The sequence below is a fragment of the Bacillus rossius genome, chromosome 7, assembly GCF_032445375.1.
Source record: "Bacillus rossius redtenbacheri isolate Brsri chromosome 7, Brsri_v3, whole genome shotgun sequence".
NCBI lineage: Eukaryota > Metazoa > Arthropoda > Insecta > Phasmatodea > Bacillidae > Bacillus > Bacillus rossius.
In genome coordinates, this window is record NC_086335.1 from 31,326,615 (window position 1) to 31,344,691 (window position 18,077).

Here is an 18,077-nt window from a genome sequence, read left to right on the forward strand (position 1 = left end):
TGAAATAACCTGAACCAAAATTAAGATTATGATGTAATAAAATTTAATGTTAAAATAATATACTTAAATTTTGATTAAAATGTTTTTTATGCTTTATTTCATATTACTGTAAAAGCATACATATTCGCATAGTTACTTGTATTTACTTGAATCTTGTTAGAAGTAATGATCGATAAAAAAAATAAAAATTAGTTTAACATAATGTTTACGCTTATATACAAATATCAGCTGTTCTCACTTTATTTGGCCATGCATTAGTATGTCCGGGGATTGTTTTTTTGAACTTGTAGTAGTGTAGAATTTATGTAATAAAATTTTTGTTTTATAAAGAACTTGTGTTTTTATTTTCTCAAACCTGTAACCATTACGTGAAATTACTTCATTTTGATTATTGTCAATGTATCGATTCTATAGGTAGATTAATAATTGATTTTTTTATGAATTTAATAATTTTTTATAAATTTATGGGTCAATAAATACAAATTTCCAAGATGGCGGACATAACGGCTTACTGGTGGCTGGAAGTATAGGTTTTTAAGCCTCTTTACGAATTTCGAACATGATTTATTGAAATTATTATTTTTACATAAAATTAAATTTTTTACATCGTCCAGGGTTCGAACCAAGTACAAGAATCGATCTAATAAATCAGTATATATTATTAAGTTATTTTTTAATGAATTTTGAAATTTTTTCATTAAAATCGGATAATAAATAAAAAAATTCAAGATGGCGCCCATAACGATAATTGCAACAGTTGTGAATTAATACAAGATGGCGGATCTGTCTCAAACAGTTGGTGCAATTATTACTTAAAATTAAAAAAAAATTACAAGTCCGATCATGCATGTTATTTTTATATATACCTTATTTAATTCACAGTCTGGTAAATGTCTCGATGTCTGTGCGGTTAAAGGCGTATGTTTTCCAACCTAGAGATCAGAGCTGCGATGGTTCGAATCACAGCGCTTCCAATGTATTTTGCATAAAAAATTAAATTTAATATGCCGATAAGGACCATAATATATATGGTAGGTAATGGAACATCGACCTTATGTGATGAGACAGAGCGACGCTGGCGCTCTCTAGGAACAAACAGCAGAAACAAAGTCGCCGGTATCCAAGATGGCGGCCTCCAGCAGAACAGAAAAAAAATCAAGTGACGCTGGCGCTCTCTAGGAAAAGCAACAGAAACAAAATCAACAGTATCCAAGATGGCGGCCTCCAGCGGAACAGAAAAAAAATCAATATGACGACCGTAGCGAAAATTTCATCAAGAGTGAGTGGGGCGCTCGATTTAAAGATGGCGGATCCAAGATGGCCGCCAAGCTCAAGGTCAAAAACAAATTTCAAGTTCAAGGTCATCAAATATGGCCGCCGTGACGTCAGATCTCGGTCGGCATCACTCACCACACCCTGAACCCTGTCCCCGGACATACTTTCCTATATTACTTGCATTATTCCAATCCTGTGGCGCACAGAAACTAGCAGACCTGTGATTGGTGAGCTGGATTTAATAAAGTGAATCTAGTGAGTATAAATAGGCCGTAAACAAGGTTGTTAGAGCTATAAAATCCACATGAAATAAAGACGCAAAATGTCCACGAAAGTGGACCTCTATTGTCAACACTCTCAGTTGACATGTTGAATTCTTGGTGTCGTGTCATTGACGTAGACGCCAAGTCCTGAGTGATGATGAGTTACGTAAACACTTCCACCCCTTTCAGCACAGGTTGTTAACTCTCTACGGTAGCAGAGAACTAAGAAAAGGAGGTACAGACGCTGACATCTGACTGCAAACTTATCATTAGTCCCAAAAAAAAAAACATGGAGAGTAGTTCAGAATTAAGGTTGCTATAAAAATACAATAGAGACTGAAATCGGACAGCTCTACTAACAACACAAGCGATATTGTGAAAAATATTCTAGCGGAAATATGCATGACTACATAAATATTATACAGATGATTGTATAATTATATGTTATTTTATCTGGTATCAAGATTTATTCACGTCTTTTTAAGAAATTTTAATCTTTGTTAATTTATTTTTCTTCGTAAATCTGTACTATTGTGAAAAAAAGTTTTTTAAGAGATAAAGGAAAATTATTTTTGCTGTCAAAATGTTGGTACCATTTGTGAAGATCTTGGATTCATTGTTCATACTTGGCATACGATCTGCCATCTATCGGACTGACGGGTTAACTCCATGTTTTCACCAAAAAAAAATCTTGGAGTTATCCGATATTCGTCTCTATACGCACAGACGATGATGACTCTTGTTGGTCACTGATGGTCGTGACCCCAGGTCACGCTGCTGTGGTGGCAAGTGTGACTGAATGAATCAGGACTCAAAAGTGTCGTACACATCGGGGTAGTAAACGAGAACGAAGCATTCGCGGAATGCATGTAAAAAGGTGGGTGGAGTATAAGTGGGAGTACCCTAAGGAAAACCCCTCAATTTTTCAAGCTCTTGCACCAATGGTTCGTCTAATCAAAAAATGTTTCAGACAATATCTTTAGATAAAAATTATAAGATGTACGAACAATTTAAACGGATGCAATAGTGTACATACTAAAGGAGTTAATGATTTTTTATTTAATTCTACCCCTAATTTTTAAACCCCTTGCCGTTACGTATGTTTCCGACAAAAGTTTTATATACCTAATAATGATAAAATGTATAAACAATCTGAACTAATTGGATGGTGTGCCTACAAAGGGAATTATGATTTTTTGTCCTCCAACCCTTGTTTTTTCAACCCCTTGTAACATGATCATTATACGCAATGTCATATTTTGTACAGGAAGAAATATGTTCTTCAATTAGAAAGCTTTTGTAAACGTAATTTCAAAGATTACCACCTTAGTTGTAATTTTATGTTTTTGTGGCGCTGTTATCTTATTGAAACACACACCAAAAGGGGTAAAGGAATGTTTGGTAAACATGTTATGTTTGGTTCAGCGAGCCAGGCGGAAGTGTTGTGTAAATTCTCCCTGATCAATTCGTCCTGATGCGAGCAAGGTTTAGCTTAGCAGCCACATCTCCGCACCTTGTCGCACTCTCGGGGAGAGTTTGAACCAGATTTGATAAGTCTGTAACTGATGCATTCATAGGGACCTGAAAAATTCGCGGTTTCGATTACCTATAGGATAGTCTACACAGCTCTCTGTATACTCGGGCAAATAACGCCAGTTCGTTGGCTGCTGACTTGTGAGTCGTCTCAACTGGTTTTGCCCGAGATTCGTCACTTCATTTGTTGAGGGTTTCTCATTGGCCCAGAGTCGCCCAGACGAAAGGTGAGCCAATAGCAAAAGCAGCTTAAAGGTATATGTGTATGAATTTCGGACTGTCGCGAAATGAACCTGCGAATTTTTCCGGTCTCTATGCATTCATTATTGCAGCTATTCTAGTTCTGTCCGTTTCCACACTTTCAGAGACACTGTGCCATCAACGATTCTACCATAAGCAGTGTCTGTGTTTTCACACCACTGGCAGACATCGTCTGCAACATGATGTCGGAGTAATGTCATTGTAAAATCTACAGAAAGACGCTCGTGTGTTAGATGATTCCTTGCAATACTGAAGAAAGTGTACATGTGTTCGGGATGGTCCCAAAGAGGTGGCTTGGCTTTTTTGCTTGCGGGTGATTGTTTATAGGCTCTTAGAGGTAGTTAAGTTTTTTCTACGGCGAGATCGTGAACAATAACACGTGTTTCGGCAAGTTACTTTCTGTAAATTACCGGTATTCGTTCAAGATTATCATGCAACTTTGTCGATTATGTATTTTTCTTCCTCATTCCACATGAATAATTAGTTTTAATAATGCTGGTTGAAAACACTGCTTTCACTTTAGTTTTGATGTTTACTAAACATAATCCTCCCGCGCTTCATGGAAGAAATAGTTTGTGTCCTTTCTACTCGGAAATAAAAACGATTTCCAAATAAACCATCCAACCTACATTGTAACTTGCGCATGTAAATTCCTCGTGTGCGCTATGTACCACATTTTTGGCAGAATTAAAACATTTATAATGTGCTCTCGTTGCAGTTAATTAATTTTTTTATCCCGAAATCTATACTATGCGATGTTGCAACATCGTGTATATTTATTGGAATTGTTGTGAGGATTTCAGGAGTTATGATGATAACGTATAGTATCATTTTTTTGTTCTATAGTTGGGATTGGGTTGAAAAGGGCAGTCTTATGGACCTTATGGTAATTTACTTTTATGTCAAAAACCTCTTGATATTCGCAAGGAAAGTGTGTATGGTCTGCATTTCTTGGTCTGATCTTATCACGCATGTCACGTCTTCTGCATACGCGCTCAAAAGCATCGAACGATTTGCACACATGACTCCCATGTTATTGTAGAGTAATCTACAAAATATCTCAAGTACTAAAGTGAACAGGATCGCAGACAACGAACAACCTTGTCTATGATGTTGTAAATGTTTAGGCTTTGTGCAGTGTCCGTTTAACTGTATTCTTGATGTTACTCCACCAACGCAGTCCTATGTGAATTCGCATTGCCTCACCGTTGCCATCTTACAATTATGTTAAAGCATCCGCTCACATACTGAACATAGTCTAGCATTTTGTTGTTACTATTGCAATTTTTTAAAATCATTGTCAATATTGTTTGTGTGATTTTATATAATAACGGAATGATTAATCCCGTAAAGATACTAGCTACACACAATATATTAAACCATAAAAATAATATAAAATAAGTATATTATTGAAAATATGTTTAAAACATAGCAATATAATTTTTTTAAATTTTTTTTTCTGCAAATCCTTAAATAAATTAGTAAAATTGACACATCTTCACAAATAATTTTCCAAATGTTTATTGTCCATTTGATCAGTACATACATGTTGCAACAAACCATTTTGAACACTTATTTTAAGTACAATGATATTCTAAAAATATGAGTAATTTTTTTACACAAGTATTTTGTAAAAGGGACTATTCAAACCTTTATCATACAACGTAAATCATTTTAAAATTCTCATTCGAAACATAAATAAATGCTTTAAATCATGTACTGGGACTTGTTTGCCACATGGCTACCTGTCATTTTAGTGCCACGCGTAAAACATGTAAATGCCATTATTATAAAAGCGGAATCGAAAACTTAAGTACTTAAGTGCTCAAGTGAATTTATTGTCACTATAGTCTTGGTATGGCAGACTAGTTATTGTGCATTTTTATAAACTCTGACAACGGCAACCATTAAGTAAAGTAAATATCATTCTTATACACTAATATATATGAATTTATTGTCATATTTGTAGGAAAGACACGAGGTAATTTCAGTACTAAAATTAAAACATGAATTTTTTTTGCTAAAGAAACATAGAGCAGTGCAAATTGAGATATATTTGGCAGCAAAAAAAGAAGAAGAAGAAAGCTAAGTGCGCGTGTTGAGACACAGCTTAGCGTCCGAACGATAATTCGCCAACCATACGTGAGCCTTCACGTGGGGCAGTCATACTTCCTTGCTGTGCAATGTCAATGTCACCTATCCATTAACATATTGTCGTTGGGAATATTCGTCCTAGACATCCTTCATCAGGCATGAGATCTACGCACTACGAATAAAACAAATTTATATAATTTAAATTCAATTTACTAAAAATCATTTCAAACAAATCTTTTGAGATCTTTACTTCGTATTTGTAGAAAAAAAATTGGAAAACTTACAAGTTATTTGAAAAGAATGAAAAATTCTAGTCCGGGTAAATTTTTGGGCCATAAACGACGGATTGCACACAGTTCGTGCCCCCACATGAACAAATGTAAAAGTTCGAGCTATATTTAGCCAATATAAGCTGCAAGTAAAGTGTTACCAATTTGATTAAAGATATATAGATGCTTGCTCTTCATATATGAAAAATATATAGCATATACTTTAGTGACAGATATTTATTTATTTTCGCTGAATACTGGAGGACTAAAATTTGTCGTCTTAATGTCTGCACAGCACATCATCAGTTATAAATTAGAAATAAGTACTTTATATACACAAGGACACAGTAGATATAAAAATGTGAACACTTTACTCGCATGAGCGAGAAAGTAAATTCGCCTACTGTTCGATACAGCTAAGTGGCACAGGATATGTATTCACATGCAAGGATGTTTTGTTAAACTTCAGAGAGGAGGTTGACACAGAATAAAGTATAACTTCATAAGTACTGGACATCCTCATTTCATGGTCACTTTAACATTTAGAACATAGAACATACGAACATGCTTGTAAATGTTTTGTTACACAAATCCATATTATATTGACATGAAATACGCCCGTCGACTAGGGGAGGTTTGCAACTTTTAGCAGTAAATACCAGCGTCATCGAGGTTTTTATTATTATAAATTATTGATTGACAATCTCTAGGCCAGGGAAAATGCGGGAGGTTAAACTATGCAAATGATCTTCGGGCACAGGACGGTAAGGAGTGCAGAAGACAGCGAAAGAGCTTGTGGAAGGTCGACAGCCACATTCGCCTACCAGTCCCTGGTTCTGACCTCTGACCAAACGGTAGCCGAGCCAATGGCAGGAGATCTCGCACAGCTTTCGCAGAGCCATACGACCGCCCCTGTCACTCCGATAGAAGTGGGAGTGAGCTGTGTCGGGTGCTTGAGAGATGGGTGAGTGTAATTGGAAGTGGGATGACGCAGGAGCGAGGGGCGAGTGGTTAGTGGGGCTAGCAGCGAGTGTGTGTGAGGAGAAGTGGTGCGTGATATGGGGTGGGCAAGAGTAGGAAATGAGGGGAAAGGGGAGAGGTAGGGGTTAGTGGTGTGCTTGGGAGACAGAGTGAGTGAAGGTTGAGCTGTGTCGGTGTGAGTAAAGGGCGGAAAGAGGTGGCGTGAGCTGTGTGCGTGCAGGAAAAACATGCGAGTAGAGCGGAGAGGGGTGTGTGGGCAAGATGGTGAAGGGTGTAGCATTGGGGAAGGGGTTAACGGTGCTCAATGTGGTGGAAGTAGTGTGTGAGGGGATATGGGGAGTGGTTAGGTGAGTGTAGCATTGGGGAAGGGATAAACGGCGCTCACTGGAGTGGAAGTAGGGGGTCATCTGCGCGCGTGGGGAGTGGTGCGAGGTGGTTAGCGAGGTGTTGAGGTGGGGAGCGGCAGGTGGAGGAGAGGTGAGCACGTGAGAGACGCGGGGAAACACCGCGGGGTTGCAAACCTCCGCCGTGACGCGGCGTCCCTCTCTTCCCCTCAGGCGCCCTGTCTTCACGAGAGGTTCAGTCCGAGCGGGAGTGTGCGCGGCGGTGGTGACCAGACCAGTTCTTGGGCCGCCGCCTCGGGCCCATCTGCGGTATCCGACCTGCGGGACGCACACACGGGGTCAACAACATCCCAGAACACTACGACAAAACTACCCAATATTTAAACATCTTCTCTAATACACAAAAACACAACTCAAAAATTTTTTTTGGCATATCTTAAATTATGTACAAGCATATGACCAACAGTTCAGAGCGAACAGAGAGTTAAAGTACACACTTAATGATAAAAGGGGACGTCTGTAAAGTCGGTTTACGGACGATAATTTTACGTGATAACGTCATAAGAAAACATTGATAAAAAATTGCATACTTTTTTATTTTTTAAATATTATTTACAGTTTTTTTTGCAAATTTAATTTAAATAATTTGTTTTAATATAATCACGAACAATTAGTTAAAAAGCTCGTGTTAACCTGTTTTATAATAAAGAAGATTTTTCTCGCGCGGGGGTTGGCCGGTTCTTGCACGCTCGGCTCAGGCGGAACGTGACAATTTTTCTTGCGTGCAGCCGGCGTTCATCGATTTATAAGACGTTATCACGTCAAAACCAAAACACACACTTTACTGGACAAGTCCCACCAAAATAAAGTCAGAAGTATTGAAATATAAAATATTAGTGGGTGGTAAAAACCTATTTTTGAGTACCACATTTATGAAAAATTATTACGCATAAATATTAATGAGTAGGTATGTCAATAAATATGTTTTAAACTAATTGGAACGCCAAAAATATTTTTTTTGGTTGAAGTGGAACTAAATTATTTAAAAACATAACGTTCCATTTACTGGAGATGAAAGTAACTTCCTTTTTAATGATTGATCTTTTCATGAATTTTCGTAAAGCAATTATTAAAATTGACATAAATAAAACTCTGGCATTGTACATTAATGACAGTTGAAAGTTTATTCACTATTAAATGTTCATTACAGGACAAGATGGTGCATGGTTGTCACTCCTATTATACATCTAATAATTTTAGCTGTAAATGTGTTCACTAACAATTTTGTTTGTAAATACATATAATGTTTACAGGACTATACATATATGCATATGTATTATTTGTGTACTAATTTTACCTTACTTAGTAGTACAATTTCGTGGTCTATTATCAGAGAGTATAAACAGCACCGACCGAGATTGTCACATTACATAAACATGGACTAATATTTCACAGTAAAAGAGGCCCAAAATATAACAATAATGGAATAAATGTTAAAAATATAAAAAAAATTTATGGATTAAAAATTCAAATGATTACTGAGTATAAATGCATAACAAAACAACATTTATATCACTTGAATTGTCACCAAGTATATGAACGGATATACTAAATTACATTTAGTACATATATCCCTTTAGTGACAGCTTGATACTAAATAAACAAATTAATAGCAATAAAAATAAAACACATTTTAACATATAATATACTAAATGTAATTTGATGTATTAAAAATTATTAAAAGAATAACTGAAAAAATAAGCATTATTATTGACTTTTGAAATATTTACATGAGAATGGTTAAATACGTAACTATTATTATCATCTTAATTTTAATAAATATGTTTCGCATGTTAAGTTTAATAACAAAACTAAATATATTCAACTAAACTATAAACAAATTCGCAAGATTCTGAGTTCACATATTTTTTAAATATAAGTATGAAGATACATTGCTTCTTTGTCTCCCAAGCCACAAGTTTCTCTTTGTCTCATCCGAACACAGACACGACAGTCCCACTCAATAAAACAGAAGGCTGTAAATGCACGAAGTGCCTGCGCAATAGGAAGATTACTCAAAAATTCCCTTAGTGACAACGGGAGACAGAGCAACGAAGTTTCTTATAAGGAACTGCACTATGTTCCTGTTAATATAAAAGTATGATCTGTGTAAAGTGCTTGTCCAAGTAGCCGTTTGATAATGGTAAAAAAAAAAAAAAAAACGTTATTTTCAGTGCACTTTAAAAGCAAGTATATAATATGTTGGTATTTTACCAATGTTTTGAAATGGAAAAATTAACTAAAAATTTCCTCATTTGCATATTAATACGAACTGCATCTTTCACAATTTTTTTTCCACGTGTAGTATGTAGAATTTGCAAGAAGCTTGACGTGTGTAACGGTTTACTACGATGCACTTATTTACGTACGTCATCTATCTGCCTTAAAATTTAATTATATCCGTGTACTATTTCCCATAAGTTGCTCTAGTTTATTTATTTTTACAATCAATATGCGTGTGGGTGTAATAAATCATTGTCATGGGCGTAAAAGGACGTGTCCCTTGTTTACGTCCGAAGTATTCGTGCGTCGATTTTCTTCCCTCTAGCCTGGTCGAATGCAGGTGTCCTCTTCAACGGCAGAGTTGGTGAGTGTTGTAAGTTAATTTCAAGTTATACTTCTAATGCGACTTCCAACAAGGTTGTGTTAAACGTTTAACGCTACCATGGAGAATTATTTGCATGCAATTAAAAACTATTTTTTAATGATACCAAAGAAGTATAACTTCTCACGTGCGTACCTAAGTACACGCATCCATTTTTTTTTCTGCTTAACCCACATTTACGATGTCTAGTCATGTTAGCCTGTCCTCTCTGAATACCTCCAGCTGCTCGGAAGCCTTTTGTTCTGTTGAAAACCATAAGGTTGGCTTACGATTGAAAAGTAAGAATTAAGAATTAGTCGTGTACTTACTACGTGGCTCAATGTATACTAGTTGGATGGTTTATGATTGTGGTATAGGAATTTTGACGGATCGTGTGCTGGAAGTAGAAAAAAAGAAATGAAAATATTATTAGAAGAGAATTATTGCACGATATATTTAAAAATGGCTCTGATCATAATCTTTATTTTATTTATGTTTCTGATGTGTTTGTGTTTATTTTCTATTGTACGAGTCAAATAAATGTATTAAAAATAGATGAACTTTTTTTTTCAATGTACAGCCATTTTATGTTGGCTCGGAATATATAATAGCATTACATGAAATAGTAGTTATATTATAGTTGATTACTTTTTATTCTGTTTTGTGTACGAATTATAGGTTACGAACTACTATGCATGTTTCAGGTACAATCGTAGCCAAATGTCTGATATTTCAAGTAGGTACATGTAAAATTTTACCACTAAAAATTATACAGTGAACAAATTATCAATTTACAACGATTCCTAACAAAAATGCACTAAAATTGCAGTGGATTCCTTCAAAATTAAATATTCAGTTTATATAAAAAGGCTGCATTGTCCCCCCTTTTCATTGGCTAGACCACTAAGTCAATCATAAACGGGAAATTCGCAGTATTACTTAACCGTAGTGCTCATCGACGTAGAGGTGAAGTTTATGATTCTTAAGTTTTTCAATCGTAAAACCACCTTTAGCTTGGAACCACCCTCGTCTACGGAAACACAAAGCATAACTACCACTCCACAGTATTCCCCGCGTCATTACCTACTTCAGCAAGTGACTTTCATTCCCAGGGAGATACATATTGCGCATGCGAATGCAAATTCTCTATTAAGACATATAGATGAGTTTCGGTCTATCTTCGAAAATATGAACCTACAGGTGTCCTTATTTCTGAATCATGGCTAGTTCCTTCACTTTCAGACCCGTTAGTTTCGCTGCCCGGCTACATTATACTAATTAGAATTTGACGGTACCAACAAAAGAGGGGATAGTATTTCCATCTGTATTACAAACGACTTAAAAAGCATCTATTGCAGCCTCATCTAGCGGGTACACTGCTCATTCCGAATTTTTGTTTTTCAATATTGATAATAAGAAACTTCTACTTATATAAGCCATATAATATTGGTTACATAAACGATATCGAAGAGCTATTATCCCCTATTTTGTTTTAAAGAATATGATATAATTACGAGTATGATGAGGGATTTCAACGCCAAATTACTCACACCGAGTAGAAAAATGAATTGTCTGACAGTTTTTTTATCACTTTATAATCTTTACATCTTACTTATAAGTGCAACCTACCGTAGCATAAACACTAGTACATGGCTCGATTTTATGAACACGCCAAAGAAAAAAACCAGGTTGTGAACCACGGACAGACGGAAGTTCCTGGATTATCCCATCATGACGTCATTAATTTATCCTGTACCCCTGCAGATACCGAAATTCACACCGAAATTTGTTTCCAACAAAAGCACGAAGCAGATAATCATTGGTGAGTTACTTACAACTGCGGCCAACTTGCCGTGGAATTTAGTTTATGAAGCATGTACTGTAGATTGTCAATAATATATACAAAATAATTTATTAATGCATCTGTACGTAATTCGCGCTTCTCTTAAACGGAAATGTGTGCCTGCTCCTTTGATAAATGCACACATTAAGTCGCGCACGGCCCAACTTGACTCAGTTTACAGGACGTTCATAAACGCAAATAAATTTTATCAGCATGACGACGACCTATTTTAAAAGTAAAAAATCCCTCAGAAATAAATGCACCCAACATATATGCAACGCAAAATGGAAATATTATGGAGATATGGTTACACAAATTAAATCGCCATCATCCAAGTGGTCGCTTTGCGTTCTGCATGATTGATAAAGCCGAGGAACAATGCTAAGAAAACCACATTTATCTCCCGATGACCTTAACAAGTACTTTGCAACGGCGCCATATTGTTTATATTCTTCAACCAAGGATAAAACGATAGAATAATTGAAATCACCAGAGTGTACCAAAATCGAAAAAAAAAATTTTTTTTCCTCGGAACAGAATCACTGACAGATGTGAGCAACTATATTAAGCGGATTATGACATCTCTATTAGCCTATCGAAAAAAATTCTTCCAATACTGCTACCACCAATCACACATTTTCAAAGTTTCTATGCTTACACTCTCAATACTCCCGTATTGTTGGAATTGTTCACTGGTTCGACCCAGTGTAAAGATTTCCAATGCTGTTATGGAATCGGACTACCACCCACTAAGCATTCTGCTTGCCATTTCCAAAGCATTCGAACGTATTACACAACAACTCGTTAAGTTTATACACAATAACAAACTTCTTGATAATCATCAATCTGGATTCCCACCTAGGCATAGCACATGCACAGCCCTTCTAAACGTAACTGGAGAAATATGCACAGTTTTGGAAATAAAACATGTGAGTCTACTGACACTAACTGACTTAAGTAAAGCGTTCGACACAGATGATCAATATATCATACCGCCTAAAATGTTTCATTGAGTGCGTGTCTGTGGTTTGAATCATGCTTAGCTGACCGTCCTCCATGCGTCACGATTTATGAGACGTGGAAATCTATTAAGGTGGATGTCGCTCGAGGATCCATCCTAGGTCCTTTACCTTTTTTCGATCTTCAATTACGTAGAAAGCCGAATACCACCTTAAAGCAGATGACTTACAACTGCTCATTGGCTCCGACAAAACATGAATTGCACATATCATCAAAAAGTTGAATAGTGATCTTGGAGCCAGAAAAATTTACTTTAAAACTTAAAAGTTCTAGCTTTATGTTCCATTTCATTCTCATTATCCATACTGCACAAAAATCTTAAAAGTTCAACTGTGCCGGCTAGTTATGTAAAAAGTAAGCGATATATATTTTTTTCATTTTGTGAATGTTAAGCCACTCAAAAAGTAGGCAAGTTTACCAGTGTGAAAAGTAAATACAAAATAATTTACCTGGAACGGGACATACGTCCTTAACGTAACGAGAAAGTGGAAAAACGAGATATTGGAAAAATCAACGTGGCGTGTGAAACCCAGCCTTAACGGGAAAGGACAGGAACCGAAAGACGCCATTTTGTTGTCAACAGATTTTAGCCCATAAAATTTACCTTCATTTTAATTATGCAAATTTTCTTCATTAATGTATAAGTGTGTAATTGAATGAGATGTCTAAAGATAATAGTCACTGACTACTACCAATAATAATTGGCTTAATTTTTGGAAATGATTATAACATTAATAACTACTATTTTAAAGACTTGGTAAATTACTTAATGTTTGATCTCTGCCTATTCAAAGGTAAAATTTAAATAAATGTATGTAATAAAAATTATTAGTTCCATTTTGAAGTTTCCTACTTAAATGAATAGTACTTAAAAGTGAGGGAGGATTTTTTTCGCCTGTGATAATATATGTAAATCTTTTATAAAGTTCTGTAAAATGACGGAAATAGAAAGCTTCTAGCTAGTGAGAAGAAGTATTCATTTCTGAATAACCATATAGATATCGTATTTTTAAATTGGTTCCATTTATTATTCAGTTGATTAAAATAGAAACGTCACTGACTATGATCCTCTTTCAAATTAGGAAAGAAAAAATAATTGCATTATAGTATATTACTTGGTAAAGTTAATGTTTAAGAATTAGAATTTAATTACAACTCTTTCGCCCATATTCTGCATGAATACAGCAGATCGTAAAAATTGGACATTATAAAAGTTCTTTAGAAGCAAGTTTCCATAACAGTTCATTTTCATTAAATTTTTTAATCTCAGAAAGAATTGTTACGAAGAGGAATATAAAAACTTGGTAATTAATTTACCAAGAGGTTTCATTAAGAACTTTTCAAGTAACAAAGTTTTAAGAGATAAAACAATGAAAAAGTAATCTGCTTGGTTAAATGAGTGAAGAATTGAAAATTAGCTGGTTGCTTACTTGAGATGAGGAACACGTGGATGATAGAGGTGAATCCCTTGAGGGTAGTTACTAACAATGAAAACAAAATTTACTGAAAGAAATCCATGACGAAAATAGGCAAACATATGTAATTGTATATGTATAATACGTTTTGTATATGAAATTCACCTGTATAATTAAGTGATGGAGACTAATTTGGGAAAACAATTCCTTTTCTTTGACCTTATTTTTCAATATAAACTATTCGAAAAACTTTAGGTCATACGCCAAGAGAAATGAGCAGATTAGTACTACAAAACAGTTTTGTTATTTTTTTGTACAAATAGGCAGCGACCAAACTTCATTGCTACCAACAGATTTCTCTGTAGAAAATCATATACTATGGTTCGAAACAGCTTCATGTGTTGAAAGAACCACTATATGCTGCCTCCAATTCAGCTTACTTCTGTTCCCAAATTAAACGTCAGAAAAATCTTTGGTTACTACTACCATATATTTTTCTCAGTGTACCATTTTCAATATTGCAAACTTAATTTTCATACGTTAATTAAAGTATTAATAAAACACTTGAGTTAGTTATTATTCCTGTTTGAAAAATACACAAAAATTTACAAAACAAAAACTTAAAGCGGGGAGTGTAAAGGTTATACGATATTTGCATTCACGAAACTTTCCAAAGTATTCATTTTTTTTTTAAGAAAAATTTTCTCCTGACGCATAGCACTTCACTTAGAGGCTCCGGAATCTTAAAATAACATATCTGATTAAGAGGACCACCATTAAATTGATGCATTGGTAATAAGATCACATTTAAAGTATTTTTGAGTTTATAAATAATAAATTAGTTGGTAAAAGAGTTTAAATACTTTCAAGTTCAAATGAACGATGTTTCCGAATAAATATTTTGATTTGGATTAAACTAATTTTTAATGATGCGATATTTTACTGTCGCATCGTATCATCATCGCCGCATCTGTCACGCTATTGTGATGTCATCATTAGTGATGACGTGGCAGAAATCATTAAGCCGCCTATCAAAGAAAATATAAAAAAAAAAATATATATATATATTTTTTTTGCATTCTATTGTAAACATCACGTTTACGAGTTCTAACACATGCTTGCAAGGTTGCCAGATGGTGAGTTCATGTTTCTGTTTGGAGAAATCATTCTGCAGCAGTTAGCGCATCTTTGATGTTAGCTCTAGTTTTTGTTTGGCTGGTATCTGCTAAAAAAAAAGAACAGTAAACAGGGAAAACCGTTCTAGGTCACAGGAAAAAAAAATTCTTCGTTCGTTTGCGGACGTTGCTAATCAGGACGGCACCGAGGCTTACGCTCAAGACGCTTGAACGTAGATAAACGCGACACTGAAGCATCGCAAAGGTCGGTTTGCTTAAGAATTTATACTAACAATCCGTCGCGTGCTTAAGGAGGAGTTAGTGTTTTGCGATTTTCGTGTGTGGGACGTGCTCATTCTATGCTTTGAGTTTATAACATGCAATTATGATTATCTTTAGTAGGGAAGTCCGGGACACATTTACACACGGGGCGTGTTTACACCGTATTAGTTCAAAAATATATATACTTTAGGGGCATATCGCTAGTTAGATCAGTCCAGTGCTGCTTCCTAGCGGACATTATAATAACATTTGCAGTGCTGTTGCAGCTATGAACTTTGTTCCAGGAGGATAATTGTATACTTTTCAAACGTAAGAAAATGTTTTGTTGAAAATTTTAGAGATAATAAAAATTCAATATTTTAGAAATAAATTACAGGACTTTTACATTTCGAAAGAGTAGTTATTTCACTACAATTCGCAATACTCGTTAGAATTATAAAGTTTCTGATAGTTTTTGTAATTTGAGTTATACTTCAAAGAAGTGACGTGGCTTTAACACGTATTCGTTGGGGCAAACCCGGGAATTTTCCTGTGCACTGTTTACTAAAATATACTGTTTGCTAAACTATTGTTTGACACTATCATGTACAGGTAAAAATTAGCTAGTAAAATATTTTTTTCTCGTTTGTTAGCTAATTAAATTTATTAAATGACATTAAGTCGAATATGGCTTATGTCGTAAAGTTTGTGCGTATAAATACTATCATATAAATTGTGTAGTTTTTTCACAGCTTCGAATGAAGTTTAAAAGTACCTATGTGTGAACTCCCGCGATGTTTGTTAACTCACCGCGCAAGCGGGGTGATATTTTGGGATGTATTATTTTATCCCTTTATTGAAGATTGGTATGGTGGCTAGCGTGTCTGGCTGGTGGGCCAAAGGGCCCGGGTTCGAATACCGACCAGGGAGGAGGGGATGTTTCAACCCTTCTCCCTGGGTCGAGGACTGGGTGTTGGCGACGTCCCACGGAGGACGATGGTAAACCACTGCGCAATCACCCTGCCTTGGTAAGCATACGGACTTCACGGCTGCTACCACTCTGGCGTTGTCTGTGCTCTCGACATCCAGTAATGGTTAAAACGACTGACCCATCATCCTCCTCCTCATTTTAAATGCATTAGAGGTAATTCAAAATTTGTCAATAGCTCCATAAAGGATTGTTCAGTATCTGAGAATAGTTAGTAGGTAAGTAAAAAAATATTTAGGAAAAAAATTGAAAATTCACTAACATAAATCCGTGTAAACATGCCCCGGTAATGCATCTTTGTGGAATATTTAGAAACAAAAGTATTTCAATATTGTGCTAACGTAATTATTAAAAAAATAGATCAATGCTTGGTTTGAATATAAAATTTATAATCGTGTAGCGAGAGTTAAATGTATTTGCAGCAAGTAAATAGTAGGTAAGAATAGTTCTGGTTTGTTCGAACAAATAATAAATATAGTTTAAAAAACTAAAGAAACATGCTTTTAAAGATTATCAAACTAAAAAGTAAAAAATAATTTTAAAATTTAATTTATGACAATAGTATATAAGCAATACTAGTATAAATGAGAAAAAAGCTTGAGGCGCTTTGTGCCATATTTTTTTGTATATTAAGCGCCCCATGCTTTTTTCTCATTTATACTAGTATTGCTTATATACTATTGTCATAAATTAAATTTAAAAATTTTTTTTACTTTTTAGTTTGATAATCTTATAAAGCATGTTTCTTTAGTTTTTTAAACTATATTTATTTTTAACTTTTTAGTTTGATATTCTTTAAAAGCATGTTTTTTTTAGTTTTTTAAACTATATTTATTTTTAACTTTTTAGTTTGATATTCTTTAAAAGCATGTTTTTTTTAGTTTTTAAACTATATTTATGTATAATTATCATAGGGAAATGAGTTACCGACACTACCTATTACCATCTGAGATAACTATTTGGAGTTGCAACGTCACAAAGAAATGGTAAAGTCTCTCCGAATCATTTACAGTTAGATGTATGGATATAATCTTAGAATTTACCGAAAAAAGAACATATTTTTTTCGGCGTGGTCAGGAGTAGAACCCACGATCGTTGAATCCGAAAGCTGACGTCACAGAAGTCGCGCGCCTGTGACCGCTCGGCTAACGAACGTAATGAAATTGGTGGGACATTTTACAGTGTAGAGTCACTCACTCTTAGTCGAAAGAGTTACAGACGGACAGACAAACAAACATACAGGTGAAGCTAATATAAAGCATGTAAAAAGAGACAACAAGATGGCCAAATCAACAAGGTTTATGTAAATGGTTGTATTTGATTTTTATTACAACAGAAAGCTAATGTATATAAATATTAATTAGGATATATATTTATATATTTGATTACAAAAGCATATTAATGCGTGTGAAAATAATATAATATGCTACATTTGATTGATGGCATTACAAGCTGAAGTTTTCTTTATAGTAAATTCTTTATTTAATTAAGAATATAGAAACTATTGTAATCCCAATTTACTTTATCTAATTTTTTTCTTACTTAAAAATTTGAAGTTTTTTATGTATAGGGCCTATCTTGTCGTCGTTAACTATCAGATAAAAAAAAATGTGTAGTCATTTTACTGTCAGATAAACTTCAGGTAAGAAGATAAACGTAAGTTAAATTGTTCAAGTAAAGATAAAACTCTAGGTATCTAACTTCAACTCGAATAACTGGTTGATGAAATGCAATTAGTTACTTAAATGTTCTTAAGCGCTGATTCAAAGCA

At 34.8% G+C, this 18,077-nt stretch overlaps 1 protein-coding gene across 1 annotated transcript in view; it reads right to left on the reverse strand.

Moving 5' to 3' along the window:
* Window positions 1-4,839: 4,839 nt before the first annotated feature.
* The window catches only part of LOC134534432 (neuropeptide-like 1), a 103,721-nt gene continuing 90,483 nt past the window's right edge, over window positions 4,840-18,077 (reverse strand). Inside the window, exon 3 of the mRNA XM_063372898.1 lies at window positions 4,840-7,338. Coding sequence (XP_063228968.1) covers window positions 7,256-7,338 — 83 coding nt within the window. The 3' untranslated portion in view covers window positions 4,840-7,255. The remainder of the gene's footprint in view (window positions 7,339-18,077) is intronic.